General features: G+C 36.9%; 1 protein-coding gene across 1 annotated transcript in view; it reads left to right on the top strand.

Moving 5' to 3' along the window:
- ell (elongation factor RNA polymerase II) overlaps positions 1 to 19840 on the top strand; it is a 39749-nt gene extending 19909 nt beyond the window's left edge. Inside the window, exons 3-12 of the mRNA XM_067396174.1 lie at positions 5766 to 5887; positions 7908 to 8071; positions 9373 to 9614; positions 10045 to 10169; positions 12828 to 12918; positions 13164 to 13710; positions 15778 to 15844; positions 16008 to 16179; positions 17293 to 17337; positions 17455 to 19840. Of these exons, the coding sequence (XP_067252275.1) occupies positions 5766 to 5887; positions 7908 to 8071; positions 9373 to 9614; positions 10045 to 10169; positions 12828 to 12918; positions 13164 to 13710; positions 15778 to 15844; positions 16008 to 16179; positions 17293 to 17337; positions 17455 to 17571 (1692 nt within the window). The 3' untranslated portion in view covers positions 17572 to 19840. The remainder of the gene's footprint in view (positions 1 to 5765; positions 5888 to 7907; positions 8072 to 9372; positions 9615 to 10044; positions 10170 to 12827; positions 12919 to 13163; positions 13711 to 15777; positions 15845 to 16007; positions 16180 to 17292; positions 17338 to 17454) is intronic.
- Positions 19841 to 26836: the final 6996 nt, after the last annotated feature.

Below are 26836 nucleotides of genomic sequence, written 5' to 3'. Positions count from 1 at the left end.
AAGAGTTCAGTACATGGAAAAGACATACACTGAGTTTCAAACTCCATTGTTTCCTCCTCCTTGTATAAATCTCATTTGTTTAAAAGACCTCCGAAGAACAGGCGAATCTCAACATAACACCTACTGTTACGTAACAGTTGGGGTGTACACCCCCAATATTTGCATATGCCAGCCCATGTTCCCAACATTATGAAAGGCATTAGACAGCCAGTAACGTCAGGATGTGCACAGCTAAATATTCAGACTAGGTAAGCAAGCAAGAACAGTGAAAAACGGCAGATGGAGCAATAATAACTGACATGATCCATGATATCATGATATTTTTAGTGATTTTGTAAATTGTCTTTCTAAATGTTTCGTTAGCATGTTGTTAATGTACTGTTAAATGTGGTTAAAGTTACCATCGTTTCTTACTGTATTCACGGAGACAAGAGCCGTCGTTATTTTCATTTTTAAACACTTGCAGTCTGTATAATTCATAAACACAACTTCATTCTTTATAAATCTCTCCAACAGTGTGTAATGTTAGCTTTAGCCATGAAGCACAGCCTCAAACTCATTCAGAATCAAATGTAATGCATCCATATAAATACTATACTCACATGACCCGAAGCATGCATGCAGCATACATGAACATCTTGTAAAGATCCATTTGAGGGTTATATTAGCTGTGTGAACTTTGTTTATGCACTGTATTATAGAGTCGCAAGCTCGATGGGCATGGAGCGTGATATTTAAAGGGCCAGCAGCCCCTGAATTGGTGCATAGTTAATGATGCCCCAAAATAGGCAGTTAAAAAATGTATTTCAAAATACCCAATAGATTTTTTTTTTTAGCTGAAACTTCAGACACATTCAGGGGACTCCTTAGACCTATATTACACCTGTAAAACAATGTTCGATGGCACCTTTTAATGTGGGTAATCAATCCAATAAAAAATAATAATAAAAAAAATAACGCAGACTACTCACAAATCACTAAAATTAGAACCGTGATGGTTAGCTGCTTTAAATGTTGATAAGCTTTTTTTTTTTTTTTTTTTTTAAGAAAGCTAGCATGTCCACCATTTCTGGTTTCATGCATGAACATTGGCTTAAGCAGCCTATGACCTCAAAGTTCTTTAGAGAAGAATTATTTTTCCTATTTTTACCCAGAACAGGATTGACTAAGTTTTACTTGGCGCTAAACGTGTTTCATTCAGAAACTCCAAATATGTCATATGTAGAAGTACTGCAATATAACACACGTCATTCCAGGAAATCCCTTATGGACATCATACTTTCACTGTGACTGAATAAAAAGAAGTTAGAAATGTTTTGATTGATTTAAACATGAATATAATAAACAGACGACTACAACAATACATGGTTTATCTGTGTTCAAGCCTTCTCGGGTATTTCCATAATAATAGTGTATTTATAAAGCAATGCTAATCAGAATGCTATTTTAAACGCTTGACTGATGTTATGAAGACTGATGTTATGAAGTAAGCGCTTCTCATGTTTGGAAAGTTTGTATGTTTGACGTGTTGCTTTTTCAAAAGTAGTGCCTTCAGATTGAGCGTCATTTACTATTTACTACATTTACTACAGCTCTTCACTAACATGTTGTGTATATATTTATTTAATTAAAAATTGTAAAAAATCACAGCCTTTGCGCTGCCATAATTGCACTAAGCCAAATCACGACTTCAGTTTTGATTAATCACACATCCCTACTCGCCACAGTCTCCCAGAATCCTGTGTTTGATGGTGTTTGATAAATGTGAGTGAAATGTAAGATGGTGGTTCAACAAAATGTCTTTTGACTATAAATCATGAAGTTTTTTCATCACTCGGGTTTCACTTCATTGTTTTTACTGACTCATCAGGAACTGCATGTTCACACTCCACCATGGTTCACAGCATCACATGTGAGAAGACTGCCTGCTTGCTTGCCGGATAAGGCTGTATTTCTTTATAGCTGTATCAGAGCTTTTGTGGCATATTATGAGCAGACAGACAGCATGAGAATCCATGATGTGCTATTTGGCTGCAGCCAACCAGAAAGGATGGAGAGGCGGTCGCACATGTTCCTCAACACAACATGCGTTTGTCTTCAAGGCCCATCAGCCTCGCATTGGTAACCAATTGGTTGGGTTGAAATTTGCACAGCTGCAGATTTTGACCTTTGTCCAAAGGGCAGGTGCATCCATGAGCTTTACATGGATGGCCTGGTCTTTCTCAATGAGCTAGGCAAAGTTCTTGTCCAAAAATGAGCAGCATCCTGTCAGAGGAGCAGAGGGGCCGCCACATGGCCATAAGAAGAAGCTTTGTTCCTTGTGTGGACCAGAGTCGAGACCAGGGGAAACTCCAGTAATGTCACTCTTTCACTGCTAGTGATGAGTTGATTCATTGCACCTTTTGGAAAAAAACTGTCAAAAGGTAGTGGTGTTTATACAGCATTTTTCAATGGTAAAGTAAGCATGCGTTCAGAAAATTGCTAGTTAAGTAAAGAGATTGATACTCTTTATTCAGCAAGGATGCATTAAATTGATCCAAAGTGATAGTAAAGACATTTATAATGTTGCAAAAGATTCTATTTTGAATAAACGCTGTTCTTCAACCGTTTTCAACATTGATGATAAAAGTACTGACTGGAGTAATGATGCTGAAAATTCAGCTCTGCCATTACCAGAATAAATAACATTTAAAAATATATTTCAACATAACTTTTTTTATTTTTTATTTTTATTGTAATATTACACAATATTAAGTTTTTGAAAAGTATTTATTTGATTTATTTTTATTTTTTTCATACTGTACATTTTAATGTTGTGACGCTTAAATTCACTTCTGCATTTAAAACTTAATTTATAGTGTTTTTTTATTGGAAAAGAGTAGTTTTAAAATTTTAATAACAGGTAAGGGCCAGATCAACTGAATCCTGGGAATATTTTTTTTTTTTTTTTTCCTCTCTCTCTCCAGATTGTTCCCCCAGTGTATGCGGGCTGTAGTTTTTCTATGGCTGGTCTGGATGGCCTCTGTAATCCACCCCACACAAGTTGGCTGTTAATCATATTGAATTTTGAACTTTGAAATGCGTCATGTTTTTGGCCTGTGACGCAAGCTCTTCCTTCGAGAGCGTTTCCTCACTTCTGTTTTTTTTTTTCTTTTCCTCTGTCAGTGACGGCGCAGCACATCTCAGAAGTGAGGTTAGCAGCTGTGTCATGTTTTCTGAATGAAGAAACTATGAATTGCAATTTGTATTTCTTAAAAAGCGTATTAAACTGCAACGTCTCAGCCAAGGCATATAATAAAACACAACAAAATAAAAGCCGTAACTGCTAATATAAATCAGCAGCTTTTATTGCGACACCATTGAGTGATTGTAAGTGGCAGAGCTTATGGACGCACTGTCTTTGCTTGTTGAGTATCTCATGTGGGAGTGTGAAAAATCGTGTGGAGCCAGCGAAGTGAAGCGTTGAGCTGAGGGAGCCCTCGGGCTGGCAGTGTGAACCTCGAACACTGACTGTTATTTATAGTCGGCCACCTGCAGGCCACACACGTGTGAGGAACCCTGGGTAAACAGAACCAGTGCTCGGTGTACGTTGTCGCGTTACTCTTCACTGGGCCTCTGCAGGGATCCTCCATTTCTTAGCCTGGGCCCCTAAAACATGTTAGTGTTGGATGACACGTGTTGGCAATGGTGGTTGAAATGGCTATAGAAGTAAGAAGAGTAATAGAACATGTATTAATAAACAGAGCAACGTTTCGACTTTCAGGTTGTCTTTAGGCATGATGTATACTACCAGCGCTATATATATATATATATATATATATATGTATGTGTGTGTATATATATGTATGTGTTTGTTTTTATTCACATTACATTTTTTATATGTAATATAATTTAAATTAATAAATGTAATAAATGAAATTAATAAAACTATGTAAAATATAATTGTTAAAACTGAGTTATGTATTTTTTTTAAAAATGGTCTTATTTTTTAATATTAATATATTAATATAACAATATAATAGTATCTAAATATATACATTAAAAATATATTTTATTATTATTATTATTATTATTATTATTATTATTATTATTATTATTATTATTATTATTATTATTATTATTATTATTATTATTATTGTCACCCCACCACCCCATGTTGAAGGTATGATTGTCGTTTTGAGAGTTTAGAGATGTCCTGCTGTTTGCATAATGTCAAATGTCCAGGTGCTCTCGTATCTCGTATGTGAACAGTTAATTTGTTAAATAATAAATAAAATAATCCAAGTAGGAACAAGGCAGGCAGACTTGCCAATCAAACAAAATGAGTCTTAGAAATTGCTGTAAAATTATTGCACACGCTTTTTAGCTCTGCATCTGTGCTTGACGGCTGCTGCTGCTCAGTTGATAGGTGTAATTTGGCTCACGACACAGCAGGAGATGCGTTTGTTTGCTGCCTTCACACAGGTGTTTTAGCAGTACACCTGAGAAGGCTGCTGGAGCTGGAGGTCGGGCGCTATTGTTGCACGTTAAGGAGATTCTAGAAGGCCCCCCGAGGGCCACAAACATTTGTCTTAAAAGAGGTTAATGGGATAGTTCACCCAAAAATGAAAATTACCTCATGACTATCTTCTTTCAGTTGAACACAATCTGAGTTATATTAAATAATGTCCTGGCTCTCCTAAGCTTTATAATAGCAGTATAAATAAAGAATGAGATTATGAAGCCCAAAAAAGTGCAACCATCCCATCATAACTACATGGCTACATGGGGTTAAAGGTGGGGTATGTATTTTTCAACAATGCTGTTGGACATTGTTGTTATTTGAAATCAACCCAAACAAACCCAGCCCTCTCTTCATTGCTCCGCCTCTAAAATTCACTCTCCAATCCTAACCACCCTGTTCCGAGTCGGTCTCAAACCCCGGCCCATCCGCTGCTGGCGGGCGAGGCAAGTGAACTGACAATGATGCCAAACACCGCATTCTCTAGCAGTCATCAGTGTGCAGTGGTTTACCTGCACAACTCTCACTATCTGGCCACTGTTACACATGCAATGCGAGTGGATGTCTATCACAGCTGACGCACAACAAAATGCTTCATGAAAAATAAAGCGCAGATGATGAACAAACCACAAGGAAGTACATTTATTTTTTTTATTTATTTTTTTGCAGTACACAAATAAAAGCAAACAATCAAAACCCAGTGTTACTCACATGTGAAGTGGGTTCAAAGCAGCCTCCACCTCTGTTTTCAGGTCTTCCCGCTTAGCTCTCTCCAGTGCTGGAAAGCTTTTCTAATATAAATGTTTTTTTTTTTTTTTTTTTTTTTTTTTTTCTCCCTTCATCCCCAAATCTCCCTCTTGGTCATTCTGTCTCCTTGACCGTCATATGCCCCCTAATGCTGATTGGTTAGACGTTTGTTGTTGGTGTCGGCCTGACTAACCTCCAAACAGTGTTGTTGAAGAAAAAATATATACTCCACCTTTTTAATAAAGGCCTTTTGAAGCGAAGCTTAATACATACATACATGCGTACATACATGCGTACATACATGCGTACATACATGCGTACATACATGCGTACATGCATGCGTACATACATACGTGTTATTCAATCATATTTATATTTTATTTGTGTAAATAGCAATTGATGAACCTTTTTTAAAAGTAAATCTGTGTAACTTATTTTGTACTAACCAGCTGCTTGAAACAGGGTTTTTTCTCGTCTCAATGCTTATGTTGGCTGCTCTTCTCCTCTGTGTCAACAGAAAATCTCAATACCGCAGTCAGAGAATCCAAATGAGCTGCGAACGTTTACGTTCTACCTGTCCAATGTGGGGAAGGACAATCCCCAGGGCAGTTTTGACTGCATTCAGCAGTATATTACAAGGTAAGAAAGATAATAAACCACATCTTTTATTCAGATTCATGTCTTCTCAAGGTAGTGTAACGATTTCTGATGTAGAAGTATGTTTGTCAGTTGATTTTGATGTCGTCTGAGTTTGTCAGACAACATTAAAAAACTCTTTGTGATCACATCCATGCCATCATTATCAGCGCCATCTGTTCCTTTCTCCGTTCCCACTACTGTTCAGCTCTGGATGAACACCAGAACAGAGAGAATAAATTGAATTTGGCCAATTGTCCAACCAAATGAGGAAGAAACTGGGAATGCATACTTGCTGTTAATGTCCTCCCATGTTCACAATATTAAAGGGTCAGCTGAAGTTCAGGCGTTACATGTTCTTGTGAGCTCTCTGATTCTCTTTAATAAAGAGTGTGACATGAGAAAATGCTGCACTAGTTGCGTGAGAGTTAAAGCATGGTGACCTCATAGTAGATTAAAGTCATCTTTGAAAAAAAAAATCTTATGTTGAAGCTGAACAATTAGTGTTCTCATTCTACAACAAAAGACCAATTCAAAGCCATTTGTTGTAGATTGTGAATGGATTTCTCATATAATTAGTCCAACTTTTCACTATCTTAAGCCAGTTGCACCACATAATTAGCTAATTTGTCATTTTAGCTGTAGTGCACTTTTTACAGGGACAGGCCTCCCAGGATCAGCCTGGGTTTAAGTGCTCCCTCAAGGGCGCATTGGAGATTGTTGTACAATGATGATAAAGACCTTGAATCATGGATCACCCCTTTGGGGTTTGATCTTATAGTCCCAGCCTATATCTTTAACCTCTAGATCACACGACTCCTGTGTGAGGTGCCAGTTTAATTTGGTTTAATGGGTCGAGTAGTGAGTATCACCCTTTTTTTTTTTTTTTTTTTTTAATAAAAAAAAAGAATCAAATAGATTTGTATAAATATTTTTTTCTATTTATTAAATAAATTGTATAAATATACATTACTGTTCCAAAGTTTGGGGTCAGTAAGATTTTAAGTTTTTTAAAAGACTCTCAAAGGCTGTATTTTAGTCAAAAATACAGTAAAAACCGTAATGGTGTGAAATTATTTCTTAACTTTTTTTATTGTTATAAATTAAATATAATTTATTCCTGTGATGGCAGAGCTGAATTTTCGGCATCATTACTCCAGAAATCATTCCAATGATTATTTGCTGCTCAAGATACATTTCTAATAAATAAAGAGCAGCATTTATTTTAAATACTTTTTTTGTAACATTATGAAACTTTATGCATTTAAAACAATCCTTTCTGAATAAAAATATCTTTTTTTTTTTTTTTTTTTTTTTTGTGTATAAATATACTTTACTTTTTTAACTTAATTAATGGTTTCATAATTTATGGTACTTACAATTATCTTTATGCATATTAAATAAACTGGCCCTCATCTAGTCAACCCTACTAACATTGTCAGTACACTATAAACCTTCTCCACAAAGTTCTCTAAATTTATCTGTAGCACCAGCCGTCAAAGCACCACTTTTGCAACAAATTCACTAGCTTCAACAAAACATTTCAAGACAATTACTGTCAGACTTCTAATTGTCTGTTAAGAACAGTGTTATTATGCATATTCAGTGACACTTGATTTTTCTGCAATAAAATTTATCGCTGTGGAGCCGCCAAAAAATGTCTGATGCACATGATCCTAAAGCAGCTAAATTATACAGTGCTTCCTTCCAAATACTTTAGAAAACCTGTCAACTTAGTGTTTTCCCACTATGCCTGTGCAAAACATGTGCCTTAACTATGATCAGATGTTTTGACACCCAATATTGCCAAGCTTAGGGCAAGCAGATCAAAGGCAGTTGACATGGTGTCTGGGTGGATGAGCCACTCGTAAGGAACCTCTACAAGTGTTGGCCTTTTAGAGGACGCCCATCCAACCACCTGGGCTGTAAATGAGCCATTGCAACACATTTGAAATGGATAACTGGTGAGAAGGTGGTGTAGTCGTGCCATTTGGAATGTTTGACAAGCTTGGTATCTGTCCAGTGAAGGGAGCATACAGCTGGACTGCCTGGGAGGGATCCAGGACAAAATCACGGTATGCGCCACAGATGACTCCTACCAGAAAGCCAGGCAAAGCATGGCTCAGGCCGAGGAGGAGACCCGCAGCCGTGGAGCCATCGTCATCAAGCCTGGCGGGAGATACGTGGGTAGGTTTGACTCATCTGGGCCTCCACATTTGAATGTATGCGACTGTTCCTGTAAGGTTTGAGCGGAAGAACGTAGTTTTGGTCAAAATCCGATCTGTTTACACATGGTGCACACAGACAGATGGAAGGGGGGCGGTTAGAGCCAGTTCGTCTCCACATGTCTGAAACTGCAGTGTGCTACATAATTTATGAAGCTGTTCTGTCTGTCTGTACCTTGGTAACTTGCACAAAACTATCATTACCAAACACTAGCTTTCACCAAAGGTGATAATGGCAAAGATCATTCCCACTGATCCTCAGTGAAGATGCAACACAGGCTGTAGAAAGGGTCCACACGGGTCCTTAAAGGGTTAGTTCACCCAAAAATGTAAATTCTGTCATTAATTAGGACAGAAAAAATGTGAGTATCACTTTATAAAACCTTCTGTTTGTCAACTTGTATTTGAATTGTAAAGTTGTTTTTTGCAGTCATTTTAGGGTTTACAATGTTACCATACTTTGCCCTACCTCTGCCTGGGCAACGCTTATGTGTTCTACGTCAGAATGCCGGCTCATTATTGGCCGACGCTGTTCAAGTGAGCAGCACGATGCATGCGTGTGATGCTGACATAGGAGCTGGCCAATAATGAATCGCCGTTGTGACGTAGAACCTGGAAGTGCTGGAGAATGACAGCGTAGGAGAATGACAGGGAGTAGAGAGAATGAGATATGGAGAAATAAAACAAACAACTAAAACAACTACTACTTTGGAAAAACTAAAAGCTGAATATTTAGTGTACTGAAATCTTACTGATGTCATTTGTGTAATAATTTGGAACACGGTGTATATATTTTAAGATTTTATTTTAAATATATAAATTAAATAACTTTATATTTTAATATTTGTATTCAAAATATAGTTAAAATGTGGCCGAAACCTGTTCCAAATTATAAAAAATCATTTAAAATGTATAATTTATATGTTTGAAATATATTTAGTTTTTATATAGTTTTAAAAAAAAATTCAGAAACTTGGTTAAGAAATTTGCAGTGTTTGTATTGTGAAATGTAGTCATCAAAGCTTAAAAGAAATTGGAAATAAAAGAAATCTCACATCGTCACCCAATTTATTTATTGTTTTGTATCTGTAATATTAGGCCCTAAAGTTATTTTGTTAAATGTTGAAATGTGCAGAAGAAAAATAACACCGCTATTTAAAAGTCTACAAATGAGATATTAATACATTCTCATTCAAGAGACTAGACTCTTTTCATTTAAAATTTAAACAAACATCCATCCAACTTTTTTCCTTCACTGTTCAGGTAAGCGTGTACAAATCCGGAAGCCGATAACTGGTGTGTCTGATGTGGCTCCGTCGCGACGGACCTCGCGGCCGGTTATCATCTCCAGCAGTCAGAAAAAGAGCCCGCCACGGCCGCTGAGGGAACGGCTAGTGCATTTACTGGCCCTCAAGCCCTACCGCAAACCCGAACTGTTGGTGCGGCTCACGAAGGAAGGCCTGTCTCCTCAGGACAAGGAGATGCTGGATAGCCTCCTGCAACAGGTTTGTAACCAGCACTTTAAATTCTAATGGTTAACTTTATTCAGTTACATACTAAAACATGACATACAGTGCATGCTGTAAAAATAGTACAAGTAATATGCAAGTATGGAAACTCTTTCAAAGTTATGGTTTTGTTTTGACAAATTTATTTATTTTATTTTTTTTGACCCACTCTAAATCATTTTTTTGAAATCTACTTAGACATAATGGCTCAACGTAGACACATTTGTCAATACATAGACAAACAAACTGAGGCCTGCCTAAAGCCAAAGCAGATAATATACAGAGGCTGTCAGCATGCTGTTGTAGTGTTTTGTTTTTCTGGTATTGAAATACAGTGCTTGTACTCTTATTTTTAGAAAGCCAAAGACTTAAGCCTCTTGTTTCATTTTGCTGTGTTTTTGTTTGTTTTGTTTTTTGGCTGTTGTAGGTGGCTAACCTGAATGGTAAGGATAACACCTTCACATTGAAGGATTGTTTATTTAAGGAAGTTCAGAAGGACTGGCCTGGTTACAATGAGGTGGACCAACAGATTCTGAAGAGAATTCTTGTACGGTAAGCCTCAGTGACTTTCATGTCCACATTGAATTATCTTTAATTTAATTTGTTTTTCTTTATGCAATTTAAATTTTTTTTCAAGTTTATTTTATTTTTATTGTTTTTTGTCTCCTGGTGTATTCATAATATTTGTGTGCTAAAATGTGCATATATTTAGTGCATATATTTAGTGAAATGCTGCCCTCTACAGTTAATTTCTCTAGTGAGCCAACATGCTGTGGGCATTAAATGACTTGCTTAAGGTAAATGTAATGTGAGATGCTATGTGAGATTTTATTCTCAAGGTGTTTTATTGATGTCTTTCTGCAGTTGAAACGCTGTTTGAGAGATTACATGTAAACATACCTTTGCATAGATCATTTGTTGTTGTACTGCACTTTTTCCTGTTGTGGTGGTTAGCAAACTGCATTACCGTGTGCGCCCCCTTCTGGATTGGAGTGTGGATCGCCTGTGACTGACTATTTTTGTTGTCTGACAGTATGCGCCAAACCGTGATCCCTAATACATATAGTTTATGCAGTAAAGTTTAAAGACTCTTTTGCAATGTGCAATAAAATGCTTGATTTGTTTTATTTTATTTCTCACTCCTGGTATGTTTATACATTATTCAGTAAAGTTTAAGGACTCTTTTCATGTACAGTGGAATGCTTGATTATGTTATTATTATTATGGTAACGATATGGTTTTATATAATTAAATTATAGGGTAATTTAACCACATCTCAATATTTAATATATTCTCAAAACAACATGGTGCTACTTAGATAGTGGATAATAACCACAACAGTATACTTCATTCTATAGCACTTGATTCATTTCTACTGCTATATTACTTGAATGTTTTTGCCTTTTCAGTAGTTGTACAGCTTTATTCACTTCAGCCTGGCCCATTATATTCATTCAAAATGTGACCCCACAAACTGGATGATAAAAAAAATCAAATATTTAACAGTTTTGTCCATATAGTGTGTGGAGTGTCGCTGTTTGCAACAGCACATCACACATTAACCAATTCCATTCACAAACAGCCAGTCCTGACTGTGAACTGCAAAATCTCTCGTGGTCAAATGTGACTTTAGAGTAAATAAACATGGGCAAGAAAAAATGGCAATAATAGTGTTTGGACTGCGTTTTACAGAAAATTTTTGGAATTTGTAGAAAAAGGTTTGTATCAAGTCTTCAGTCAGCTCACTTTCTGTTTTGGTATAATTTTGTTCCACGTGACAAGTGCACGTTTGTCCTCGGGTTCCCCCCACACAACAGGATTCATGTTATACATTTATGATTTGAGATTGGTGGGGCCCCGACGTTCTTCCTAGCTGATTCAATCACTCTTAACACACCTCAAACCACAGGAAAATCTGATAGGAATCTGTAGAACAATCAAGATAATCAGGACTTTACCTAGGATTCTCGGAAGGGGGGAAATGGGCCCAAAATTGCCCTGATTATGTTGTAGTGTGTGTGTGGGTGCCTTTACATGGAAAAGTCTGGGTTCCCATGAACTCTGGTGAAAGACTGACCCCTGAAAGCTAAATTTAGAGTCATGCTGCATGTTAGACTGGCGAGAACATGGTGTTGTGATATCCGTTCAAAACAAAATGAAAATATTTGCTAGAAACAAACCCAACACCTAGGTGGAACACACTCCACACGCTTGCACTTTGAGCCTGGTGGTGAAGCTTATCAGCTGACAGGCCTTTTTACGTCCACACACCCCCCTCTCGCACCCACCCACTTTCCCATCTGATCATGAACGATGTGCTGTCATGTAAGAGCCAAGGCTGTGTGCAATTGGGAGGTTAGTGATGCAACCTTATTCCAGCACATGCTGATCCGTGTGTGGGTGGCACACGTCCAAGCCCTGGCCGTGCATGGGCACAGACAGTTCGATGGAGACCATAGCGACTTGTACCCACCCACCTACTCGTAGGCATAGACCCCTGTCCAAGCACCCTTGGAGGCAGGCCTTCTATTGGGATGCATTGGGCCATGTCATACTGCCCTCTGTTGACATGTACACAAACTGTTTAAGTGCACTTATGAACTTTGGCTGAATGTTTGATCGCATTACATTTTAGTGCACTTAACAGTTACCATATTGGATATTAAAATATACACATTTATATGGAATATTAAATCATCTGAAGTGATTGGAGTGCACATTCTCTATGTGGATGCATGATAAACGACACTAAATTTATAGCACTTGAAAAATTTACACTTGACATATTTTGATGTATATTTTGTGACAAGTCTTTTTTCAAAAATGTTAATTTTGGCCAGTAAATGTGTTTTTCTGCTGTGCCATTTTTAAATTTAGTGTATTAATACATTTGGAAAAGTGACAAAGATTAGTCTGAATAATCAAAAATGTTGATGTTGTGGACACAATATTCACATAACCAGCATCTTGTTATGAGTAAACCTTTAAGACAAGTTCAGATGGATCTTTATCAGTGAGATATTAATAATTGAAGCTTGACAGGTATGAAATATCAAAATACCTGTTATTTTAAATTATACATGCAAACCAGTTAAACATGTACAGCCCAGTCCGCAGCACTTTTCTGGATCAGTCAGGTTTCTTTGATCTCACGGAGGCAGTTCCTTGGTTCTTTTAAACTGATGATTCCTTGTCTTTCATTCTCCACAGAAAACTGTGTAAGCCTCAAAGCAGTGCCCCTGTGTTAGGGGAGAGCCCGGTCAGCCCGCACAAAGAGCAAGCCAGCAGCTCACCCTCTCAGGTCAGCCTTTTACCCCATTTTAGACCTGTCAAAGCTGGTATAGAACTGTTATGATCGATCTGTTTGTGTTATGAGCAAATATGTAAGGGTTAATTCTTTCCTGCTCCCACATTTATCTTCATAACCATTCATGAAAATGAATGAAGCTACTAGTAAACGACTGCAAAACATTTAATCGCCATTTAACATTTGACTGCACTTAAACCATCCCCGTTTTATGAACCATCATTGTTCGTGGCCAACAGAAACGACCTGCAGCAGAGTTTATCGATCCCTTGGCCAATAAGAAACCCAGAATATCTCATCTAGCCAGCAAGTCTACAGGGCTCATCAATGGCAAACTGAGCTCATCCAATGGGAAGGACCCTTCTAGTTCTCAAGCAGCAGAGACGTCGTCGAGCTCTCAATTCCCTCCGCTGGAGATCCCCCGACCCTTCGACCCCCTTTCGGATGTCAGCAACGACTCCAACGGTAGAGACTGTGAAAGTCAGGAGGCGGCAGTGGCGGAAAGACTGAGTCAGCCCCCGTCATTTGCCCCTCTCTCCACAACCCATGAGGAAGGTCTGGACTCCACATCCCTAACCCACAGCAGCCTGGACGGATCTCAGACACGGACCGCTCAACCCTCACTGCATGGCAAGTCTAAAAAGAAGTCCAAAAAACACAAGGACAAAGACAAGTCCAAGGAGAAAGACAGAGAGCGGGACATGAAGAAGGAGAGAAGAGTTGATGAAGACCATGGCTTGGATCAGAGGAAAACCTGTGATGTCACAACAAGCGATAGGAGGACAGGTGCGGATTAGTTTCTCTGAATAATTTATGTCAAGGGTTATGAGGTCAGAAAGCACCTCAGAATGCAGCAGTTTGTCCCATCTGAATCTAGTGCAACATCTCAATTAGGTCTATGATGGAAAAGCATTTTTCATCTTTCAGCATTTTGAAGAGTCTGTTGTTTAGTAAACAAGTAAATGGCAAAAAATGTTTTAATAAACAACTGACTTGGTCACTAAGTGTGGTTTATATAATCTCTAGTTGATAGGCCTCCTCTATGACTATCAACTGACACATTTGGTTAGTGAAGTAATTGGTGGAATAATCATTCAGACAACTCAGTAACTTGACAATTATTCCAACAACCAACCTAGTCGTTAGTGAGGCCTATTTATTGATAGGGTGGGCTGTCTTAATATCTATTTAAGTAGTTAATTACTAGTCCAAACTCTGACATGGTGGGTTAGTGAGGTCATTGGCTGAATAACTGTTCAGGCAACTCACCAACTAGTCAATTGGTCCAACAACCAACCTAGTCATCATTGAGGACAATTACTTGAATAACTGTTCAGACAGCCCACAACACCAACTATTCGATTAGTTTCCAGCAGTCGGCATAGTTTGTTATTAAGGTTGATTTGTTCAATAGTCGCTCAGACAACCCATCAATAACTTTAATAATAGTATAATAGTTGAATAATAGTATAACAGTTGATTAGTGAAGTCAGTTAGCTAAATAGTTAGTCAGACATCTCAGCAACTAGTTGATTTAATAGTCCAACATCCAACGTGGCCTGTTAGTAAGCTTGATTAGTGGAAAAGTCATTCAGACAACTGATCAAATAATTGATTAGTAGTCTGTCAACTGATAAGTCTGTTAGTGAGGTTAATTATGAAGTTATTGAATAGTTGTTCAGATAGCCCACCAACTAGTTGTTAAATAGTCATTCAGACTGTCCATTTATTATCCATCAGTAGTCTAACAGACTAGTCAGTTGAGTAGTTATTCAGACAGCCCTCCAACTATTCAATTCAATTCACATTTACATATCGTTTCAAAGCAGCTTTACAGAAAATGTATGTCAACATTACAATTTAAAGAATGTAGTTAGCAAATAATGTAATCATTTAGGCAATTAATTTACAATCAGTGTTAGCAGTTTAACTGAAGGTAGAAGCAATGAGCTCCTGGAAAAATGAAATGCATATTGACAATAATTAGGATATAGAAATTTGGGAATGTGAATGTTTGGGAACTAGTTGACTATAGAGTTGGTGAGGTCAGTTAGTTGAATAGTCATTTAGGCTACGTTTGCACCGTCAGTCCAAATCCAATTATTTTTGTATCCGATTGGAATCTGATTTAAAATGATTGACGTCCACACGGTGTATCGCAACTATTCAGATCCGATTTGTGTGTCCATGCCGCTCTTTTGTTTTCTGGAATATCTGCATTGGTTTTTTTTATGGCAATCACGTTGCATTGGTAGGCATACATAAAAAAATAACCGCAACATGGAGGGCTTTGCAATACAAATGTTGTCTTATTTACAACATGACAATGTGCAGCTGCTGAGCTGGACTACTGCGTTTTATGAGGAAGCGGCAGAAGCATGGGAGGCTGGTATGTGTGGCTTCATTTTTTGCTCGTCTGGCACTTTGCAACAAAACATGAAACTAAACATATGAATGTAGCTCAAAACGGATTTGTGCAAATCGCATTTCACTTCAAATCGATTTTTGGCTGTTCACACTTGCTAAATCTGATCACATTTCAATCGGAAGTGCACAAAAAAAATTGGATTTGGACTGAGTCTGAATGTAGCCTTAGACAGTCCACCAACCAGTCAATTAGTAGTTCAACCACTGACCTAGTCAACCAATGAGGTCGATTAGTGCAGAAATCCCTCCAAGTCAATTTTGAACTAGTCTGTTTTGAAAATGTATAGTTCTGCACATGCCTTTTTTTTCTTTTTTCTCTCTCTCTCTCCCAGTATAAGTGTGAACTGACGTTATGGCCTACTGTCCTTGTCCCTCAAGGTCTGCTGGATAAAACTCTGTCCTTGAATTCACCTTATTTCTTTTCAGGTCTCAACGGAACGTGTAACAGCTCCAGTATTCCTGCATCTTCATCGGAGACAACAGACTATTTATTGTAAGAACCTCTTTGTACATTGTCAAGTAGGAAGTCTTTTCACTTACCTTTTTTGTTAAAAAAAAAAAAAAAACTTGCGTTGTATAACTAAAAGAAAATTACATTAAACTTTTATGACATTTATAAAACAGTGGTGTTTTTTTTCGCTTGGTTTCCTCAACAGAAAGTACACGGTGATAAGCTCGCAAGAGCAACGTCAGACTTACAAGAATGACTTCAACGCAGAGTACAGCGAGTACCGGGGCCTCCACGCACGGATAGAGGGCATCACCCGACAGTTCACTATACTCGACTCTGAGCTCAAACAACTCCAGCAAGGCACAGACAAGTACAAGGTATCTTCATTGAAAATTCCACTCAAAAAATGCTGTGTCCATCCACGCATATGATTTACAACTCTTTTTTTTTTTTTATTAATATGCTGTTGGCCCCTACCTGATCCCAGTAGTCACGTCTTCCTCCGGAAAATGAGAAATTAAAGAGTGTGGTTGACTCATCCAGGGTCCTGCTGTAATTTTCATGTGTTGATAAATTGTAAAATGTTACTATGTTTTCCTTCCCTTGCTTCTCCCAATCTAGTCTGGGAGAGAAATGAAATAAATGACACAATCAGCTGACTGATTAGAGGCAGTAATGTTAAATAACCTGAGCAGAATGTCGTGAGGCATCATTTATTTCTCCAACACACATTCATATAGGGCTTAATGATGTCCCACTGGCTTAGGGCCAGAGTGAGAGTTATGGGGTCAGGTGACAAAACTGCCACTTACGTTTATAGATGTAAAACTGTGTTGCCAGATCTGGCTAAAAAAATTAAGCAACATGGTATGAAAAAATACAAGACAAAACAAAACAAGAAAAAAGGCAGAAACATGGGAGAAAATGTATGTAGAGTGTGTCTTGAACAGTAGGTGGGGATATTTGACAGCTGCTACTTCAGTCTTTCTTTGTGCTATAAGCGCTAATGGGATTTGGTGCGAACTGTATTTTTTTAAAAAAAGCTGGAAATAGTGACAATACATATAGAAGCAACTTCATAAATATTTTAACTGGACATAACTGTTAAATTGAGCTATTTTTACAAATTACAAACATAATTGTTGTTTAGTAAGAATGTTTAATTTTATTTTTAGCCAGTAAATTGAGCCCTGCTACTACCAAGACCCATTTTGCAATGTTTAAATGCCTTCAACAGACTTTTCTCTCAAAATCGGCACAGAAAACGGAAAGCACACTATATTAGTTGTCTAGCAATTAAAGGCTGGATATTATTTGAGCAGGTTCAGTGATCCTAGAGCTTCCTGTCAACTTGTAGGCAGAGACTGAAGAATTCATGTAAAAATATTAGACAGCATTCAAACTATTTTGCTTATGATCTTCTTACACTTTTGAAAGTACTGGATTCAAGCAAGAACCTCACTGAAAATATCTGTTTCTCCTTTTCACAGACAATCCACAATCAGATACTTGAAGAGTATCGCAAAATAAAAAAGGTAAGGTGACAGTCTCTTCCACTTTTTTTTTATTTTTTTATTTTTATTTTTTTTTGTTACTTAACACCTAGAACACTTCACGTTCAAAATACTGATCACGTTCTCTTCTTTTCTCAGACTAATCCAAACTATAGCCAAGAGAAGAACCGCTGTGAATATCTACACAACAAACTGGCACATATAAAAAAACTGATAGCAGAATATGATCAACAGCAACTTCAAAACTGGCACTAATAACAAGATTTTTTTTGTCTTTTTTTTTTTTTTTGTCTTTTTTCTTAATCTTTGTCTCCTTTGAGAAAAAGAATGAAACTCTGGATTATTTTTTTGTTTGTTTTTCTTTGCTTTTTCTGAAAACAAGTTGCTCTAATGTAAAATGCCACGAAACTGATTTCATTTTCCCCTCCATAGTGGGCCAAGTGCTCTAGTAAGGACAGTGCAGACCCATGAATATAATTTTTTTTATGGGACATGGGCATACTCTGCTATGCTAACCTGTGTAGCCTAATGCATTATGGGATTGGTTGCCAGCTCCCTTTCCTTCTCAAAGGTCTAAAAGTGTGAAAGAAAAAAACGTTCTTTGAAGATCTTTTCCTGGCTTTCCGAACAGGGATGACCAACACCCATACCCAGATTCTCATAGTTTTAAGGTTTAGAAAAAGGAAAACAAAAAAAAAAAAATTAAATGGACATTTTTTTTTTCTCTACGTACTAAAATGGAAGGTCCTAATGATAAACTATATTTTATTTTCTTTTATATTTATTTTTTCTTCTTTTTTGTCTTCCATAGGGATACATCAGTCCGATTATAATTTCACACTTGAGTGCTAAACATCTTGTCTCATCCCTTTGGTCTTTATTTCCTAATCAGTCAGTATTTTATGCAAAAGCTGCCTTAGATTTCAAGAGATCCCTATTGCAGTACACCTTTCCCCATTTTTTTTTTTTTTCTTTTTTTTTTTTTTTTTTTTAGAGAGTGCTGTAGTGTCTGAAATAGCACTATCTGGCTCCTTTGTGCAATGCGCTACACCACGTGCAATGGACATGAATCGGATGCCTATCTGAGGGAGATCACCGTCTGTTTAGAGGCTTTGACAGTATCAGTATTAAGCGACGGCCATGGTAAAGCTCCATACGGATAAACTTGCCATTCCAGAAGTGAGGGTAGCGCTTCGGTATCGGCACATTTTTGCAATATTACATGCTTTTGACTGAAAAATATTGCTTTATCACAACCCTCATCATATTATTGAATCATGAATCAGGTGTGGTTGTAAAAAGCGTAGGCATATCTTGCAAAATTGTGCCTCATGTGAGCCGTGCGTCATCCCTCAGGTATCTACAGTAATCCAGTATTGCTGGTTGTGAGTGTGACGGTAACATATCACGTTTGCGGCCAAACTTACTTGGTATTCTTCCAGAAAATTGTGATTGTATCCCTTTAACGTAGCCCTGTGGTGTTTCCAATGGGCTGGTTGGTGAAGAAAACACAAAATGGCAGAAACGCAACCTTCGCTCACTGTCTGAACCCTTTAGCAATTCAATGCTTGCCTGAATACTGAGTATTTGTGAGGGGTTTGACCATTTCAGACAGTATTTTCATTACGAGATGACTGTTAAATACCATCAAGGCATCTCATCGTGGAGGATCCATTACAAACCTCTGACGTGCTCCTCACATTTCTGTGGCACCCGCCTCGTGCAAGCTCGACCACAAGTTGCTCATCTGTCAGGTCCTGTTGAAGCATCAGTTGTACTTCTGATATCTGAACTCTTTTTATGTTTAAATATTAAAATTCAGCACTTTGCTCAGCTTCTTGCTGTTACTTACCTGGGTTTTGTTGCAAGTACACACTTGCCATGTCTGTCTGTGTATGCATGCTTTCTGACTGTTGAAGACATAAAAAGGGTAAAGGCCAGTGTTTAGAGCCGTTTTACACTGCTGTTTAATGTTCAAGAGCATTTGAAGCCAAATATTTATCAAATTCCCCCCAATTTACCTGGACTGCATTAGTTTAGTGTTGCGAGTTTAGGAGCGCAATTACAATTTTAATAAAGCCAAATTAAAATCTTCTGAATTGATCGTTTAAAAGCAACTAAAAATAAAACAATTCTCAATCACAAATTTACTAGGTAAACCCCAAACATTTAGTCCTGAGAATTATTTTTTTTTTTAATCACGGTCTTTTATGTTACCCGAAGAAACAGTCTGAAAATGCTGCAAACAATTCAACGACGACTATGAATGACGTTTGTTTGGATTTGAAACTGCTACGATTCTTCGAACAATGTCAAGACAACCGGGGGAAACGTGCCAAATGACCTGTTGTATAGGTTTGCTTCAGATGAAATATGTTGCTGTTTTAACAAAACAGAAAAATAAAGGGAGTGGGAGGAGCTTTGGGACGAAGGTTTGCGATGTCAACGCTAAAACCCAAAGCGCGCTTTTTGAAATAACAAGGGACTGGGACTGAAATTTATCTTGGTATTTCAATAAAATTCTTGGAAAACTTGCCTCTTATTCTGATGTTTTGTTTTTGTGTCCAAATAATTTTTATGGTCCTGCTTGGAAATTTGAATTTATAAATTGGAAAAGTAGCTTATGACATCAGGTGCATTCAAGTCACTTTCGTTGGAGCCAGATGGCGATGTACCTTCTTTAAATTAACTACGCAAAAATACAGCAAGGTTTTTAAACTCTACTTCTATAAAATGAAGAACAAAGAGTGTGGATCAGGTGTGCTTTGCTTTGTTTTAAATTAATTTGAGGCCACTGTAAATTTTGTTACATATTATATTGTTATCATTATACTATTATATTTTGTGCAGGCAATTAGCTTATTTTGTTATAAATAAAAGCCTGACAATGTCACTGCAAAATGCCTATAGAGGCTATGAACGTGACATCACAGTAGGCGGGAGTCACTGCGGTTACACCCACTGAGTGGCAGCGCTGGTGTTCAGCTTGAATGCCGTGAAAACACAAAACGCATCTAAAATGGGAACAATCTTTGTGATTGACTGTACACAATGGATTCAACAAGAAATTGGAGCTACAGACTGCCGAAAGCTACAGAACAAAAAAGCAAATGGGTTGCTACTATTTACAGAAGTGTCTTTCCTGGGATTCAGTAATCTTACAGTCCCCCAGACTTTTTAAAGTGGCGGTTCTCCAAAATTAAATGTTAAAAGCTTTTCATACTTTGGTATGAATAATAATTATTTTAATCATTTTTATCATAATGTCCTATTTCTATCGTAAGCCTACACTAAGCATTTTGTCATGTCCCTGAGGCACTTCACTGATTGGTACTGAGAAAAAATATTTAACAAAATGTGCGGCCTATAATTTTTGGCAACATTTGTTACTTTCTTGTGAAAAATATTTTTTTTTTTTTTTTTTTTTAAATAAAAAACACTAAAGTATAATAATTTATAGTTCCACCCATATGTGACATCATTTACCAGAAATTACATCATCAGATCTCTTTAACAGTGGTAAAGAAGATGGTAAGTAATATATTTATACATATTTTTGAGGAGTATTATAGTCAGGGAATGTACTGTCATGCTTTACTCAACCCCGTCACATAAAATTAAGATAGAAAATGATTATTTTTCAAAATTTTATTTTAATCCATAAGTATATACAATGTACTTATTTCATTGCTTCAGTATATGGTCTACTCTCCTACACTACAAGAGGAGCAGTGGCCATTTTGTGCAAAAAAAAAAAAACTTAACCCTGTCATATCTGTACATTTCTCATTGTTTCGGGGTTGGAAATTTGTGACAGGGTTGAGTTTTTCACTTGTGTATAATTTTATAAATAATAAAGTTATGGTTTCAGGAAAGATATACTTACCAAATCATGACATCTCAATTTTATTATAAATGGAATATTTGATGTAATGTGTCCATGTAAACATTTAAAAGCATCCAATGTCAGAAACTGCATCAACATCAGCAGCAGAAAGACTGTGCTGTCCATGCAAAGAAGAGCACAAAATGAGAGATCAAATTTAAAATTGAAGACTAAGTCTCCCTTCAAACTGGTTTCAGTCTTATACCCCGTCACACTAGTCTCAACCTTGTCTCATTAATATTTTTGGTAAAAACATAGAAGACAGTTGCTGATTACCACCTGACATGTTAAGGACTAACACAATAAAACATTTTCACAAAAATAAAGAGACCAGAGACTCCATCTTTATTGCCTGAGGTGGGAAAATATGATTTGTTGGAGTTTTGATATGTGTCTAATTCTGTGGGGTATTTAGAAAATTACATGATTTAAAAAAAAAAAAAAAAGTTAAATAAATAAAAAAATATTACAGAATCCCAGGAATGACCCAGAAACAACTGGAATCCAGGCAGCAAACGTTACCATTTAGCGTCAGATATGTTGGATTTGGGGGTAAAATTATACCCTGGGTCAAATATTGTATTGACAACTCATCAATTGAATATTTACCATCTTATATTCTATGTAACTGACAAACCTCTGGCTTGTCAATCACTGTCATGATTGGCCAAGAGGGCCAATCCGCGTACGTTTCTCACAAGGAACGTAATGGCAGTGATTGACAAGCCAGAGGGCCAGTCGTTTATGCGATGATCACACAAACGATTGGCTGATGTTTTTAAGGCCCTACCTCGTGCACAGATGATGTATATTAAAGGTGCCCAAGAATGCTTTTTTAAAAGATGTAATATAAGTCTGAGGTATCTCCTGAATGTGTCTGTGAAGTTTCAGCTCAAAATACCCCATAGATTTTTTTTTTTTATTATTTTTTTTAACTGCCTATTTTGGGACAACATTAACTATATTAACTATACACTGATTTTGTCAGCGCCGTCCCTTTAAATGGCGTGCTCCCTGCCACACGAGCTCTCGACTATATTACAGTGCATTTACAAAGTTCACACCGCTAATATAACCCTCAAATGGATCTTTACAAGATGTTCGTCATGCATGCTTCGAATTATGTGAGTAAAGTATATATTTTGATGTTTACGTTTGATTCTTTATGAGTTTGAGACTATATGCTCTGTGGCTAACGGCTAATGCTACACTGTTGGAGAGATTTATAAAGAATGCAGTTGTGTTTATGAATTATACAGACTGCAAGTGTTAAATAATGAAAATAACGATGGCTCTTGTCTCCGTGAATACAGTAATAAACAATGGTAACTTTAACAACATTTAACAGTACATTAGCAACATGCTAATGAAACATTTAGAAAGACAATTTACAAATATCACTAAAAATATCATGTAATCATGGATCATGTCAGTTATTATTGCTCCATCTGCCATTTTTCGCTGTTGTTCTTTGCTGGCTTACCTTGTCTGTGTACAGATCCAGATGTGAATACTGCCTTTCCTTGTCTTATGCCTTGAACATGAGCTGGCATATGCAAATATTGGGGTCATACATATTAATGATCCCGACTGTTACGTAACAGTCTGTGTTATGATGAGATCCGCGTGTTTTCCGGAAGTCTTTTAAAAAAAATGAGATTTATATAAGAAGGAGGAAGCAGCGGGGTTTGAAACTCAATGTATGTCATTTCCATGTACTGAACTCTTGTTATTCAACTATGCCAATATAAATTCAATTTTTGATTCTAGGGCACCTTTAATATTATTACTTTCAGTGCACCTAATAAATATTCTTTTATCAGTTAGTAAAGACAGTTTCAAGTAATATTGCAAAAATGTATAAAACAAAACATCCTCTATAGCACCTTTAATGGGAAAATTAGCAACATTTTCATAATATCTAATAATTAATAGGAATAATGATATATTATTTATTTCGCTATTCACTTGTTGTGTCTCCTGCAATGCCGGATGAACATGATTTAAGTCCTGGTGTCCTCTACCGAGGTCATGTATGAAATCAATGCCCTGTTTTGTAACAGAAAGTCATATTTTGATCATAACATTTTCCTGAGATGTTGATTTATAACAAACAATTTAAAAAATAATCCAATTTAAATGGTAATTACAAAATATTATCATATTTCCATAAGAGTGCTAAATTTGATCACTAAATTAATTAAATCTATTTTATGTTTTAAACAAGCAATATTGAAGTCTCTGCGGTCACAACTTTAACATGTTAATAGTTTCTGTAAATAGTTTTGGGATAAATCTTGCCATTTTTGATATTTCTCAAGGCAGCTACAACTGAGGAAAAACAACAAAATTGCTCCACGGCATAACACATGGTTAAGGGGGAAAATAATTCAATTTGGTCAACTGCGTCAGATATCAACTCCATCAGGTTTTATGTCTGATGGATGACAAGTGCTCCTAAAAAGTCTGTATAATGTGATTTAATGTTTTTTTTTTTTTTTTGCATATGGGGAATTCTTCTAATGTTGTTTCATGATTCTGTTTATATTTGGCCCCAGCTGGACCTTTATCAACTCCATCAGTATTTGTCAACTCCGTCAGTATTTAACACCATCAGGTGAAGTTTTTTGTTAGTCTTTAAATAAATGTCTTATTCTTTTTTCAATTTATTGTGTAAAAATGATAAAACATCAATTGAACTACATGATATTATGTTTCATTTACCTAGGGCTGTAGTCAAGTCCACCTTTGTCGAGTCCAAGTCAAGTCCAAGTCCAAAAGGTTCGAGTCCAAGTCAAGTCCGAGTCCAAATGAGACAGTCAAGACAGAGACAGAAAAAAAAGAATCCTCTTCAAAACCTTCGTACATAACTATTGATAATTTATGTGATGTGAGAGACAGCATATCTTAGATTCTAAAATAATAATTTTGCATTATTATTTTTTGCATTATTACATTTTTAAATTCTCTACAACTGTGGTTCCCAAACATTTTACAGTCGCGTACACCCTGAGGCATTTATCATTCTTCTGTATACACCTTCTCTTCCACTTAGACTGCTGCAATCACACCTTTAATTGTCCATTAAGGGACAATATTTTCCCCTTTAAACTGATTGTGCATTACAGTGCTTTTTTTTACCTCTATAAATACCTTTATAAAATAAATCAATGTTTTAAATTAAAAATGTCCAAAAGAAAAATAAGCAATGATGTTATAATGTGTGATACTTTTAAATTGAACTAAAACTGCCACTAGGTGGCGGTAAGTCACTGTCTTAATGAGTGAGTCATCGAGTCATTCAATTCATTCATTCATTCATTCAGTAACGACACAAGTGGATGTATTTTTGAAAGGGTAATTGAATAATTGACTCTCATGGTTTTTTACACAGCCACAGATTTGTTCACAAAACATCAATATGAATCGCAGTTCTGCTGTGGCTTTTGTTTGAACTAGACATGCGCTGATTTCAATTTTCTTGGCTGATTCCGATTTCCGATTTTTGGATAGTGTGATCTGCCGATACCTATTTTTGCCGATTCTGATTTTCTTTCTAAGAACTATAATTGACAGCATATACAAACAAAAATCTACCTTTCTTCAACACAAAGTTTTATTTTCATAAAAAAAGTAAAACTCAGTAATAAAATAAGAACAAATAAAAAATTCCAAACAGCAAATAAATGCAATAGAATAGAGAGCAATGAAACTAAGTTTTTCAGGTTAAGTAGGTTTTTATTTAGATAAGAAATACTACAGAAATTAAAGTAATCAAATGTAAAATAACACATCCACGTTGGTTACCTTAATTTCTGTATTTTTTATTGTAAATATTAAATACAGACTTATTCAGTCAAGAGCAGAAAGGGATTTTCTTTGTCTTTTGTTCTTTAAATAACATGTCAGACAGCAGCAGGAATATTGGACTGCTGTCCCTTTAAGAGTTGCGTTCTCTTAGCTATTTAACGATACAAAACTGACTGTGTTTATCTGAATAATTGCCAAGACGAGCATTTTGACATAATTTTGTATGTATTTAATATTTTAAGTGCATTAAGCCACTCATTTTGGTAATTGTGACTCTGTTTGACTTCGGTCTCTGTTTGAGACTAAGCGTGGCTTATTCGCGTGATCAGTGGTGCGCGCGCTTTCGGTGTGAGCGCGAAACCTGCAGGAACCGGAGCGAATGAGACGAGTGAGAGAGAGGAGGCGCCCGCGCGAGTGTGTGTCACTTCACCGTGAGAGAAGAGAGCGAGAATGCGCAGCTGACGTTACTGCCTGTGCCGCTGGTAACAAAAAAGATCGGCTCGGAATCGGTAAGAAGTGAGACTGAAAAACTGGACTCGGTCGAGAGCAATTAGGACTTGTGGCGAGACCAATGACCAAGTCCGAGACAAGTCCGAGTGCAAATATCACAACAGAAAAACGTCTCGAGTCCGGACTCGAGTACTACAGCACTACATTTACCTAAGAACATTGGTGATACATGTTTAATATTAAAGCAGAACTAAGCAAGATTCGCGAAGCTCCCCCTACAGTTTCCTTCAGTGAATCACACTGTCGTAAATACTCCAAGCGCAGCTCTGGACTACAACGACTACAACGCTCACCAGCGCAGTAGTTTTGCAAATACAGTACAAGAAAGAGGAGGTGGGTAATTTGCAAATACAGTACACTCGATGGAGGTGGGTAATTTTCGAAATTGTCTTATAAAGACATAATATATACATTGTTTTTGAATTACCGTAAAGCATTTTGTCACTCTCGCGTGAACGTGAACATGAGGCGAGATTGTGTCGGGTTGGTGCAGCTCAACTTGCAAGTGCTGTTTTCTGGTGTACGTTAGACGTGCCAGAGGGGGTTAGTGCACACCTCAAACACACCACTACAAATCAATTAACCATCGTAAGGACTTAGAAAACTATTTATGAAGGTAAAAAAAAGTTACTTAGTTCTGCTTTAAAAGGAGGGAGGAGAATTAAGGAATTTAGGAACTGGATTGTTCATAATAGTGTGAAAACAGCAAAAGAGAATGTATTTTATGACTTAGCTCATTTACTAAACACCAATATACATAAGACTGACGGAGACACAAATGAAGATATGAAGTGAATAAACATTCATTTTTAGAAATAAATATTTCCTAAAAACATGTTCCCTTACATGGTTCATTATCTTGAGACCTTTGTCTACAGAAATATCATTTTTTAATAATGTAGTGTTTGATTTGTATAGTGTTGTCTAGCGTTCAAAGCTTTATGCATTTCCCCGCCGTAGAAATCAGGTAAATATAAATGTGAGGAAACCCGGTTCCTGGCCACATGCCAATGTCCATGAACCACTGCTTCTTTGGTAAGTCGTATGGAACACTGTCGAGTCTCACTGTCTTTAATTTAAAAATTATAATTGTTTGTTTCACTTCCATTATTAAAGCCAGTCATGTTGCATGAAGTTTTGCCACTCGACTCAGTCCGGCTGTGAGAGGGTGTGTGTGTTCCGGCGGGAAAGTGACGTAAATGCATACCCACTGACACGCCCCCAACTCGTAAACTCTCTCTGTTGTTAACTAATGCATAGACAGTTCACTCAATAACCACTAGATGGTAGCACAAGTTCTGTTTTTGATCAAGT

The sequence above is a fragment of the Chanodichthys erythropterus genome, chromosome 10 (genome assembly GCF_024489055.1).
Source record: "Chanodichthys erythropterus isolate Z2021 chromosome 10, ASM2448905v1, whole genome shotgun sequence".
Classification (NCBI taxonomy): Eukaryota; Metazoa; Chordata; class Actinopteri; order Cypriniformes; family Xenocyprididae; genus Chanodichthys; species Chanodichthys erythropterus.
This window is presented reverse-complemented; position numbering and strand designations above follow the sequence as displayed.